The 13,614-nt window shown below is 47.7% G+C and overlaps 1 protein-coding gene across 1 annotated transcript in view; it reads right to left on the bottom strand.

Annotated features, from left to right (window-relative positions):
- Nucleotides 1-376: 376 nt before the first annotated feature.
- STK11IP (serine/threonine kinase 11 interacting protein) overlaps nucleotides 377-13,614 on the bottom strand; it is a 36,778-nt gene continuing 23,540 nt past the window's right edge. Inside the window, exons 20-25 of the mRNA XM_078605567.1 lie at nucleotides 12,232-12,329; nucleotides 10,977-11,212; nucleotides 10,208-10,295; nucleotides 7,542-7,636; nucleotides 4,062-4,303; nucleotides 377-2,886 (exon numbers count right to left, since the gene is read on the bottom strand). Coding sequence (XP_078461693.1) covers nucleotides 2,722-2,886; nucleotides 4,062-4,303; nucleotides 7,542-7,636; nucleotides 10,208-10,295; nucleotides 10,977-11,212; nucleotides 12,232-12,329 — 924 coding nt within the window. The 3' untranslated portion in view covers nucleotides 377-2,721. The remainder of the gene's footprint in view (nucleotides 2,887-4,061; nucleotides 4,304-7,541; nucleotides 7,637-10,207; nucleotides 10,296-10,976; nucleotides 11,213-12,231; nucleotides 12,330-13,614) is intronic.

Genomic DNA, 13,614 nt, shown 5'->3' on the forward strand with positions numbered 1-13,614 from the left:
ATGGTCACTATTCCCAGGAACTTCACGTCAGAATCAGAATGCATTTACTGGAGGAATCCGATGAGCGATAAAGATCTTTAACACAGATATCCAGTAGATTCCTTCACATATGTTGAGGACTCACTCTACTAGATTGGCTGGTTCATCTCATTTATACTGCACTGATCAACTTTGTAATGCCCTCACATCGTCTCTTTTCCCATGTTTTTACAACCCTGCCCAATTCAAGAAATGTATTAAATATCATACCTTGTTGCTGGCCGCTTGGCATTTTGGGCTTTTGGTCCTTTGCTCAGCAACAGTGAAAACAATTTACTACGTGCCATATGTAAAAACACGCAGTCCAATTCTAAGAAAAAGAAACTCTGTGCAGACATTCTACCAAAATGTTATGACTTTATTAATGCACACATTCACATACACACATCCTTTCATGAACAGATACAAGATTGCCAGGCCTCGAGTAGAGAAATGTCGTAGTTCACTGTAAAACATATTTTTTATCCATCCTACTATGGTGCTTTAGCTTGGTGCTTTGAGCCTTAGAGGGTTTAAGTCATGTATATTGAATTCCACCAACTTCATACATCCGAGCGAGATGTGGAATAACTTCTGTTCAACTCCCAAGACACGACGAGACTTGACACAGAAAGTAATCGCTCGCAACTCTCCTGGGGTTTGGTCCGGCACTGACGCGCCTCTCAAACCAAGGGCCCTTTAAAGCCACTCATGGCCAGCAATTAACATTCTTGTCACAATTCCGGCCCAACGGAATCTAAAGCAGGGGTTACGTGTGGCTATTTCAGGGCAAGTTCTGCCCTGAAAGCTGCTCGTCCCTCCTCAAACGATAGATGGGATACATGTGCTTGATTAATGATCGTTAAAAGCCAGGGGTTCACCCTCTTGGATTACTGACAATTAGCGAACAGGGCCACGCTTGGACTGCAATAGTGTGACTTAAAGGCAAGTGGGCATGGGCAGCAACACAGCATCGGTCCACTGGAATGACCCACTGGCAAAAAACACCTCCACAGTATTCACAAACAGCAGCCGATGAACAGATCCCGAAACTAAAAGCCTTGAACTTGGAGAAAGAGGAGCTGGTGAGGGCCACGGGATCGAGTGGCTGTTGCTAGGAGGGCTCCTGCCCATACTCGAGGTGTCCAAAGGGCTTCGCAATGGATTGGTCACTCAGCCTGAGTTCCGCCCACCCGATGCCAGTTGTGCCAGCGTCCTTTATTGGATCGAAACTGTTGGCCAAGACATGACGGTGAAACAAACCCCTTAAAATATAAAACTTACAAAAAAACGCATACATTCCTGATGCTAAAGCTAATGCGTCGGAGCACATGGATTTCTTTTTTATTTTATTCCTGGCATGCGCGTGCATATTAATTTTTACAATTTAGTGCATTTGGAGAAACTGCACAGATTTCAATGAATTACAAAAAGTAGCAATCATCTTAATGTCATATTTGTGCGTCTCGCCAAACCCTGACTCAACGCGGCTGCATCCCTGAGCTTGTGCGACAACCGCCACCTTTTCAAATCGCGGTTGCGCATTTGCCAACAGAGCAAACTACGATGCCGTTTGGCTATGCGACCAAATCGCCACGGCTCTTGCGCTGGATTTATATGTTGCGCAAGTTTAGGCGCCACTGTCATTGACGCCACATATGCTTGACGCAAGGTCTCCCCTCTCTCTCTTGCCTGGGACCTTGTGTGGCTTCTAATCTGGGTGATGCACAGCATTCCCAATCCCCCTGGCTAAAATAAAATAACAGAATCAAACATACAAAATGATAATTCAGCAGTTGTGTAGGCTGAATCACAGGAAAGTAACATTGGTGTGGGTGCAAATGGAGGGCCTATGGTCGAGTGGACATCATTTCTGTTAATCATCATCAGTAGCTGTGGTGACCTCATTTTCTTAAATGAGTCACTGAAAGAAAAGCAGAAATTCGTTGAGAATCGTGCACTAAAATCAACGTAACAGTCATTGTGCACGTGTGATGCCGTGCCCATACGTAGCAGCATCAGTGTTGTAGTGTCAGTAGTTTTGTTTAATTGTTTTCTGTGCGCACTCCACAAGTTAATGGCAGTGCTAAACATGGACGCATTATCCGAAGCAACACTGAAATCCATCGCTTGTGAGCATAACTGGTGCCAATGGGAACGCACGGAAGTTCAACACTATTTTAATAAAAGGCCTTGTGTTTCAGTTTAGTGAATGTACCTTTGTATTTTTTTTTACTTAAGACTTGCCACACCAGCAAACGAGCAAACTTGCCAAAAAAAACGCTAGATTCTACTTTCAGAAAAAAAATCCTAAAAATTCCCGCTGGCCTAGACTATGAAGCCATAGACGAGTCCAGTGGTCGCTAACGACAAAAGTGAAGATCTTCAAACCTGTGGATGTCCTTCATTCGAGGTCACTCTCCTTGTGCAAATTCCAACCAACTCCTCGCTCCACCACCTCGCTAGGAGCAGGATCTTGCTCAGACGTCCAACAATCGCAGACTTCGGTCTCGTCAATTTTTCTGATGCAGTTTTGGGCAACGTTGACGGCAGCGGCAAGCACTGCACGCACCACGGCGAAGCAGAGGTGAACGTGGTAGCGGCGGCGGCGGCGACTATGGGTGTACCCACAGCGCCGCCGTGGCTGTGAAGCCAGTAGTACTGGTGGTGCCGGTGATTGGAGGGATGGGCTCATGCGCCGCATCACGGGGATGCGCCGACGGTGATGGCGGGTGGGTCATCGCACTGCGCCACGTGCAGCTCCACGGAGAAGAGCTGGGCCCAGGGCTTGCGCAGCGCGCTCAGCAAGCCCTCGGCCAGCACCGCGGCCCCCACGCGCAGATGCCACACACGATCCTCGCGCGTGTCCTGCAAAAAAATATACACAACGTTTTTCGAGCAACGGACGTGAAGCACGCACAATTAACATGTTGTGAGTGCCTCCCGACGTAACGTACGCAAGATACGTCCTTAGAATCATTGAGAGAAAAAAAGGGCAGAATCTGCCGATGCAAACTGGAATGTACGGATTAAGGCTTTTAATTCAAGATGTCTTGAGGTGCCATCAGCATGGATACTGATTAATTGCATCTTTGTCCGTAAAGTTCGTAAAATGCAGGACGAATTTTAAAGGACGTCGCAATTTTGTCGAAGATTCCTGAATGAGAAGCAAAGCACTGAGTGACATCACCCTGCCGTCATTGCAATGCTTTATGACGACATGCTCACGTTACATCCAGGGTAAGAGAGCAAAATGTACACGAGGCAAAACAGAGTGATGATGCAAAACGAGATGGTGTAATAATTTTTAACAATTTAGTGCGTTTGGAAAAACTGATTGCGATGAATTACAAATATGAACAATCATTTCCGTACCTCCGATTAGCGCGGGTGGCTACGTATGGTGCTAGAGAAGTTGAACATACAAATGTAATCAAGACAAATCTTAGATCCAATCGCAATGAGGACACTTTAATGAATTGCAATGGGTGCAAATGTAATGTAACACTGGTTTAAGAATCAATATTTTTAAACCCTGTGATGAATGCAGGATGTGGTGGCTACAGGCATCATGTGTATCAATCGACGTACAACTTACATCAGAAGGGAATGTATTCCTTACTTGGTATCAAATAGGAGATTGTAATACCTTTGGCTGGGTCACACACATCGACACACGCCTCGGTAACAACTTCTGCCACTGCGAGAGGCCCGTGCAAACACAGACGCGATTGAGCACAATAAAAAGAAAAAAACTGTGTTGCCAAGTTGAAAATATTCTCCTCTGATACACGATCAGTGTAGTTAGGCTCTCGCAGCGACGGAAACGTATCTCTTGTGGGCCGTTTTAAAGTCGTGTGTCTCATGTGGCCGGAGGTCGTAGGCAATTTATACGGTCCCGCGGACCATAGGTTCCCCATCCTTGACCCGTACGAAATGACAACCCTCGATTCCTACGCGCACGAGATACAATGTGCGCATAAGCGAGCATAATCAACGTAATTTAACGATGTGGACAGGTAACGATCGATGCCCTCCCTCACCTCGTCTTGGAAGAGCAACGCCAGGTGGCAGGGCGCGGCGCGGTAGAGGCGCACGCTCGCCAGGTTCTCCAGCGGCTGCTGCTCCAGCAGCGAGAACCTGTCCCGTGTGGCGCCGTCAGCGCTGCCTGCCCCCCCTCCCTCCTCTGCCTCGCAGGTGCTGCCCCGCCGGTGGTCCTCCTGCAGAAGGTAGAGGTTGTCCCGCGTCGTCACCAAAGTTGCCGGCTTGGGGGTGCCGCGCTCCTCTAAACAGACGGTGGCGGTCAAGAAGAGAAAAAGAGAGACACATTTTTGCGCGTGCTGAGAAATAACATTGTCGAAATGAAAAACTATCGCACAGATGAGAAAAAAATCACAGGTATCTCAACGGTGGAGCCTGCGGGACCATACCTGACCCTTTGAGCGGAAACTCAAAGCGAGCGGCTGAAAGGAACAATGCGGCTCACATGTGGACACAAACACAGCGCCCGACTGTACGGGGTCCAAAACAACGTTCACCCGTTCTGGTGTGAAAATAAAAAACATCGTTTGAAATTGCACAGGAACTCCAAACATTTGTGGGGAAAGTCAGATGGCAATGGACAAGTTGCTGGCTGGGGAAGAGTATTGGTGAAGGGGTGAGCAGGTAGACAAGTAGGTGAAAGGATGAGTGAGTGAATATTCGGAACAATGGAAGAGTGAATGGTTGAGCATTGAGTGTGCGAGTAAGTGCACGAATGAGAGATCAAGCAAGTACGTTCGTGGCTAAGCAGGTCAGTTATTGGCTGGATGAGTTGGTGAGAAAGTGAATCAGTAACAGGGTGAGTTTCTGAGCAAATTAGAAGGCTAATTTGTGGGTTAGCAGGTGAGAGGTAAGTGAATGGTTAAGTAAGTCACTAAGCAGGTGAGAGGGTGAGTGTATGGGCAAGCGAGTTGGCAGCATAACTTCCACAACAATTGGGCCATATGTTACTCAACCCCGTTCATCAAGCGCTCCCACCCGTCCCTCGTCACGCGCACTTATGCCAAACACGTCCAGGCATTGGCCATTATTTTACAACGCTGCACCAGAACTATTTAAAGTGACCCCCTCCACCAACAACAACAACCACCCCAGCACTTTTAAACCCGCGTGGGACCGATAATCCATTAGTACAAATGCAAAGCTTCAACATACGGATAAAATATATGCCTGGCGTCCGCGCTAACATGGCTCCTACGCTACGATCGCAGGTGAAACGCTTGGCAAGCGCTGCCGCAGGGCGAACGGCAGCCAAGGGCAGCCCGTGAGAGGGGGCTCAGCGGTTTCAGAAACTGTGTGTGCGCAAAAGGGAATGTGGATTTTTTTTGTTGAAAAACCCAGCGCTGATGAACTGTGGCAGTTCGCCTGTTTTATGAGTCCGGCATTAATTGAGCCCCCAAGCCTGCGGGTGACTCAAACGCATAAAAGCGGTCGCCAGTAGAGATCCCACCACCAAGACCTGGCTCATTAACAAGGAGAACTGGGATAAGCGCACAAATCAATGCTCCCCAAGGTTGTTGGATTCCACAATCCCCGCTTTAAGAGGCCAGTGTCTTTTTCCCCACTGGCCAACGCGGCGATTAATTTCCTGGAACACGATTTTTCTGTTCCTTCTGTGGCAATTATTTGGGCTGTTTGTGTTTAATAACTGCATAAATAAGAGTCGTAAGCAAGCGTGAGGCACCGGTTACCTAATGATTGCGCAGCTCCTATACGCAAGTGATGCACGGTGGTCGTGTCGGATCGACCCCGGGACGTCGGGAACGTGTGGACATTGGCCACCGCCAACGAGCGAAGCTCAAATTGTTTGGAATTTAGCTTTTTTTTTTCTTCCTCGTTCTGTGTTTTTCGAAAACAGACCACGGGGGCATGGGCTTAGCCGCAAGTAGCCAGCGCTCGGCAAATGCCGAAAAACACTCTCCCGGCACGAAGCCCAACATTGAGCGGTGCCCGCGGGGGGCAGCCGATGGCAGGGCTGAGCGCATCCCGTGATTAAACACTTCGCAAATATCATGTCGTGGAGGGGATGGCAATGGGAGGGAAAGAAAATAACCCTCGAGGCCAAACGCTTCAGTCGTCAGAAGCAGTTCCCCCAGCCTCCCCTTGAGGTTGAACGGTCGGGCGCTGCTCGCAGGAGCCGAGGGCGTGCTGCACTCGTGGCGTTCCCGCCAGCCGGGCTTTGCGTGCGACTCTGCATTTGTGTGCGGAGCTCGCTAAGAGTATGAACGTCAATTTTCAATAAATAAAACAGAACCGAATACAAATGTTAAATCACAGCCTTGCAATGACTTGTTCACACCACTGCATGTGGAAGGGCCTCCAATAATGGGAGTTCTACACACGCCTGGGAAAAGGTGAGAGTACCCATACAAGTTTAACCCGACCGCACGCAACCTGTCGAATTGTAGTGTATCCATTTATACTGCTGACTGGACAGATGTGGGTATATAACAGAAATATAGGCGAGCCGTTAATAGATATACCTCTAATTTCTAATGACCCTCTTAATTTTTTCTTCTTGGTTCTTTCGGTAAAGTCACGTAGAATGGAAATAATAAACAGACCTGTCTTCTCGACAGACCTGTTCTCCACCTGAGGACGGCTGCTTGCGTTGTGGCCGAAACGTCGTGATAATTATTTTATTATGTTTTATTTTTATTATTTTATTATTTCCATTCTACGTGACTTTACCGAAAGAACCAAGAAGATGAATCCCTGCAGTCACGAAAGCTTTAAATCGAGACCCTCTTAATTCTTCTCGACAGGTGATTGAAAATGAGGAAAGCTCCATATATTAGCGGATCAGAAAAGTAAGGTGCTGGCATCGATGGAGATTGATGGATATGCAACATCAAGGAAAAATTAAAAAGTATATCCAGAAGAAAGTTAACTGAGAGTTTTTTATGAAGGTTCCTGTTTGGGTAGTCAAATCGATCGAATTTGAGCAAGCAGGAGAAAAACCCGAATGCCCTGAGAAGAACTGTGTGTATGCGTGGGGAGAACACTGCACCTCCACAAACACGCACCGAGCCCATCAGATACCTACTTGCTGAACTGCACCCTATACAAAGCTATACTAAACTCAAACACGTGAGCGTGTGACCGTGCGAGTTTGTACGAGTGCTGGTGAGTGCATGCGTGCGAGTGTGTACATATATTTTAAAATGTATCTTGGTATGTAAGTGCACGTGTTGATGCGCCAATTGTTGCTTGTGTTTAAATGTACATGGGTGCTAGCCTGCTGAATACCAATCAACATCGGTGAGTACATGGTACGGTGTGTACACACCCATTGCCTCGTGTCTGCCGTGCCAGCCTTAACAGGTGCTCACTAACAGTACTTGCCCCAATAGTCTGTTAAAGGCTATACGGGGGAATTTCGCCTTTGGCGTGTCCACAGCAGCGTGCACACCTTTGTATGCGAGAATGAGTGTGTGTGCGCTTCGGCATGTCCGCCGCAGCGTGTGCACCGATAGTCACACCTCGCAGGACAAACGCCAGCAGGTAGACGCCTCCACTCGGCGCCTGGTCTCCCAGAAGCACGTCTGCGCCCGCCTCCCACTGGGACATGATCCGCCTTGACCGACATAACAGCGCACAGAGAGACAATCCACATTAGCCGTCGCGCCAGCCGCAAACACGAGGGCTGAATTCCCTCCTCTATTTATTGTTATGGTTACTTGCATTTGTCAATCTAGTTTTGGATGAAAGCCCCACCAGGTTGTATCGGTCATGTGGGTTGACTCGACTTCACCACTCCAGTCGGTACGGGTTGATGAAGGGTGGGTGGGGAAGAGAGATCCAGGACTTGTTCAGATATTACTCACCACTGATGTTATCGGTCGCCGAGAATTGCACCCAAGTTGCTGGGTTCAAAGTACAGAGCAAGAACCGCTGCGCCACGATTCGGCTCCTTCCTTATTTTATTTGTCGTTATTATTTTCCAAAAAATGATTGTACATTTACCCCAGATTATATTCCAAGTGCGCCATCGGCAAACAAGTCCCGGAACTCAATTTCCATTCAGAAAACAGTGAAGCACCTTGCATCGAATAATGGCCAAGGAAAGCGGCATCACATAACTGCTTCTGAACACCCTTAAATGGGCCTCTTTGTCCACCCTTGCGACACAGCTTATATATGCCCAGCAAAGGGCTGTTATATGTCAATCAAAACAACAAATGTTTAATAAAATTGTGAAAACCCAAATTTAATGGGGTGATTTTTGTATAGCCATTGGTAACCGGGCTGAGACCATCAACTCCAATTATAAGACTCGTTGGAATGTGGGTTTCAGCCACGAGATTCCATGGATGGCTGAAACCTGTGATTATAATTATAACCGTAATCATGGGTGGCTGAAACTCAGATTCCAACTCAGGATCTTAGCAATTCCGACTCGAGTTCTTCAACCACTAACCTACCCAACAACCTCGATGACAGATGATTAACAAGTAATTTCCGAGTATAAATGATTGGGCACTTCAAAGAGATCATTTAAGTTAACACACTACAGCAAAATAAAAACAATACAATGGCCAGTCTCAAATACCAGTATTTATTTTTGGAGTGACGCAGTACCCACTTTGTACCTTTGTTCAATCAACATGTGCCGTGCCATAAAAATGAGTGTTTAATGTCTAAAGGAAATGGCCCTGTTTCCCACCGCGTCTGTTTGCAGGCGGAACAACTTTCCCCGCGGCCAAACGAAATTATCGACAATTCCAGTGGCTGTCGGCACAGATCGGCAAAATGTGCATCAGAGCGCAAATGTGGCAGCGGCAAAATGTGGAAAATTTTTGTGGAAATCTAAAATGGGGGACAAAGAAAATAACTAAAATAGCTGCTTAAATTATAAACAACTAAACCAAAATTTTATTAAACACTCGATTCCATTTCTGGCAGCTGGAAAAATCAACAAATGTGCACATAGTTGGCAGAGTAACAAACAAGCAGATGAAAACAGGAAACAATGATTCAATAGCGAAGCTTGCTAATGAAGACAGAGACACGCAAAGGGCTGCAGGGTTCGATTCAGTTCGTCTCCGCGTCACGAATGCCTGGATTGTGTATGTGCGCAAAAACAAAGGAGCCACTTAGGAAGCAAAATAGGTGACGTTATTAAGCAAAGAGAAGTGTGTTTGCACACGCTCATGTGTGCGTACATCTGCACGTGTGTGTCCACGTGTTTGTAAGTTTGTGTCTTTGTGCGTCAATACGCGTTTGCTCCTGCACAAGTGTGTATACGCACACCTCTGTTCGCTTGTGCCCACGTGGCACTGTCTGCATGTATGCGCAGGTACGTGAGTGCGCGTGTGTACGTATATATGTGCGTAATCGTGCGTGCGAGTGCCTGTGTGTATATACGTGCGTGCGCCTACACGTGTACCGTGCGTGCGTGCGGGATTGCGTGGAGAGTGTCTGGCGGGGGGGGGGGTGGCAACACGTGCCGAGGGGCGTGCGGGGAGTGAGCGTGGGACACGTGTTAGTGCTTACTCCGCTGGCAGGCGGCGAGCCTTCCAATCGGCACATTCCTACCAAGCCCCGCGCGGTCATAAACCCCCCCTGCGGGCCGACCGGCCCCAGCCCCCGGCGACCCTCCCCATCTCGCGCGCGAGATCGCACAGCGAGCGTGCGCGTCACACGATCGGTTCGCAATCAAAGGCGGCCAGGGATACCAGCATTTTCTTGTTCAATCCATTGAAATTGTGCTATTCCATTCGTTGGTTCATATTCAGTTAGGTTTAATTGTTTATTTGAAATTGCAAGCGAAGTCTTATATCCGGGTTAAATTTTCAAGAGATGATCATTTTCACAGACAAGTCAAACGTCCCATTGATGCATGGGGTTTGGATGTAATTTTCACGAAAGCCGCTCACTTAAATTTGAATCGAGTACAGCGATTGAGATTTGTGATTACGACAGTATGGAGTCACAAGCCGTCTTAACCAAGTCCGACCACCATGGTGGGCTTGCTTTCCTCGTGTACATCCGGCTGTGCTCCAGTGGGCCACATCTGGATGCACTCCCTGTGCCCCATTCAAATGCGTTCCCTGTGTCACATTCGGCTGTGTTCCTAGTGCCGTGCCTGTGCTGCTGTGGTGCCACATTCAAGTTGCTGTTTCCCAGTGCCACTGTCGGTACCGACCTGAGGCTGTGCTGGCTGGAGAGCGAGGCACGGGCGATGGCGCGGGGCAGACCGCCGTCCCGCCACGAGGGCACCTCGGCCATTCTTTCTGCAAAATATCATCAAAAACGTTCCTCTTCTATTAGCAATTACTGTTACATCACTTGAACATGACACTTTATTGTTAATACTAATATCGTCCCTGAGAGTTTTAATGGCCAAATTAACTAAACAATTGTATTTAATGTTATAACATCCTCGATAAAAATATATTTTATTGTAATAATATTAAATATTATAAAGCCCTTTTCTATTACTGACTTGCATGTGGGAGGAAGATATGTCCTGGAGAACATCCATGCAAACGAGGGCATAACACTCGAAGCTCCGCACAGACAGATTCAATTCATCGCTGTGCTACCATCTGCTGGCCACCTCGCAGCCACGAGCCGACAACACCTGATATTTCCAGGCAGCCTCCAATGCAAGTACTAGCCAGCCTCAAACCTGCTTAGCTTCCAAGCAATGCAATACATGAAGAAATCCAGCACATTCAGGTTGATTTTAACAAGGGCAAATGCACCTTAACAAATAACAGAGGCCTGGCACATGTTCTCTCCCAAGGCAGAATTATCAGATGATGTGCAGAGAGGGCTGCACACATGCGAACATTCGAGCACGCATGCACGCGTGCAACGTGCTTGTGAGGCCGCGGACAAGGCTCGGCGGGCAAGCGCGACTAGTCAGCTGTGCCGGGGTTCACCGTTTCATCGTGACCAAGCGAACGTACCGTTCAGGAGTCCCACGAACGCCTCGCATTTCTTTGGATCGCGCACCATCACGGTGATCCCAGGCGGCTCCGGCGGACACGGCGACGGTCCTCCCGGCTGCTCCGTCGTCTTGGCCGTTCCGGGCGAGTCAAACTCAATCCGGAAGCTCTGGGCCCCGAGCCCGACCTCCAACCTCTGCATCTGCCAGAGTCGGCGCGTCGCCAGCACGTGCAGCCACCGCGATGGATCCTCCACACTGCACATGTGACCGGGCAGGGCAATTAGTAAGGTGACCCCTGCTCTTAGGTTTTTTCGATAAAGTCACGTAGGTAAAAAATTAAATTAATAAAAGTAAAATTAAAATCACGACGTTTCGGAGGCAACACAAGCTTCCGTCTTCAGCTCTTCAGCTCTCTCTCCCTGCTCTGTACCGCCTTATAACGGTGTATTATCATAATTGTATAAGAGTGCTTTTTTCAATTCATAGTTACATGAAGGCTACCTAATGCCTTCCGTTAAGTTTCCCAGTAGGACTGGTTTAAGCAAAAAACTGGTGAGTCGTTCTATCCCTCCTCAATAGTGATCAGTTCAGTGTGTTTGATTTACAGGTGACAGATGATGCGTGGCTCAATATCGATTCTGAAGCTCACTATAATGTATTGAATGATACGTGTAAACATCACATATGTTGCATGTAATGGGCTCAAGTGACCTCTGCAACCAATGGAGGCTGTTACATCCATCACGTTTACAAGAATAATTCTCGATTCCAATGTTGAAAATTCATCAAATTGCTATCGGGGTTGCAGGGGCTTAATCGGTACATCTGTGTATTCAATGCTATTTCCAGCGTGCTTCTGTGAATATCAGTGATGATCAGTTACCAAGCGGCAGTGCAGAAATGAGATGCAGCAGCTGGCTCGCACATGGAGGACACGAGACTCGGGCCATCGCAAGGGGTCACACACAGGAAGGCACTCGAGACGGAGGTATGTTTTATTGCTGCGTAAGAGCATGCGGCATTGAGGTTCAAGCACTTTCTGTTCTCACACTTTTGCCACGGAAAATTGCCTGGAATGTTAAGATGAAGTTACATGATTTTTATCTGAATTCACATGGAATTTAGATGACGTTAATTATTCCATTTGCACGACCGTGTTTGGGTTTTACATTCTCGAGTGAGGTCCGATGTAAACCAGATTGTTGTAATGATCTGGGAACATGGGCTGTAGGTTATGCTATATCCGTCGCATCGTCTGTAGGTGTGTGCAGTACCTGGTGTCGCCCTTGAGCTCCAGCACGTAAAGGCTGAGGTTCGATATGACGAGGAAGGAGGGAATCTCTTCTGGACGATCCCACACCACCGTCGGCGCCTGCAGAGAAAAATCAATACATTGCTTGCCAATATGATAACCGACATCAGCATCACCTTACCATTGGAAACATCACCATCATAATAAACAATCACTGTTACCACCATTATCAGCACCCCCATTAAAATCACCTTTATTCCCACCATCAACACCAACTTCGTGGTGCATGTTGGGAGCTAGCACTACAGCGAAAGCAATAAACACAGTGCATGCTGGGAAAGTTCAAATGCCTGAGAGCAGTGCTCGATCCAAGAGCTGAGAAGCCACGGATAAATAGGTGAATTGACACATTCCCATATACAGGAGCAGAATTACCCTGCCGCACTACCTTGAATGGATGTTGTTTTGATAACAAAATCTAATTTGTGGAAAACCTCCAATAACTTGCCCTGACCTATCTCTACCGTCTCATCTTGCTCTACTCCCCAGCACATACTCTCTGCTCCAACAAGCAAGGCCTCCTTTTGAAGTACCCCATTAACATTTGCACTGTGGGAGGTCACACATTTTCCCCCCCATAATCTCAACCCCAGCCATCCATCCATCCGTGCATGCTGTGAACTTCTTGATCCTGTTTAAGTCCAGGCTAGAGACATTCGTCTTCTCTTTTGCCCTTGTCTCTTCTCTTTAAAACATCGATACCATATATGCACATGTACAGCACTGTCAATCCACTGATGGATGAGGGCCTCCCCACACAGTGTGGATCGGGGTTGATATTTGACCATACTTCCCCATGCTGGTCAGTGCGTGAAGGTGGAAAGTAAAGATATTGGAGTATGGTACAGGACAACAATGGATTTCTCTGCACTATATATACGTCTATTTCCTTCCATGATTCATACGTTTCACTATTTTGTGCAGCCTCTTCAAATGTGGTTGCATTTAGAGACGTATATGGAGGTTATATAAATACAAATTGCGTTCTATTTTTTGGGCTACAACTTAATTTAACCACAATGGGATCCGAGGAGTGGCATGCCGGGAGATGTGACACGAGGCTGGGAGACGTGGCACAATGGGAGGACGTGGCACGCTTGGAGACGTGGCACGACGCCGGGAGCAAACGGCGTCTCCTGCTGCTCCCTTTGCTCGTCGCTTTCCCGAAAACGAGACTCTCTGCGCTTTCTAGTCTCACAGCGAGCTCCGTTTTCTGCCTAGCTCACCCGCTGCGCCCTTCCAGCCGCTCGCAGCAGCAAAAAAGAAAACACAAAACAGACACATGCAATTTCAGCAGTTCTTTGCATCAGGGTCTATACCGCCAACCGGCACAAAACTCACTTCA

Source organism: Lampetra planeri, chromosome 2, assembly GCF_965212315.1.
Source record: "Lampetra planeri chromosome 2, kcLamPlan1.2.h2, whole genome shotgun sequence".
NCBI classification, from domain to species: domain Eukaryota; kingdom Metazoa; phylum Chordata; class Hyperoartia; order Petromyzontiformes; family Petromyzontidae; genus Lampetra; species Lampetra planeri.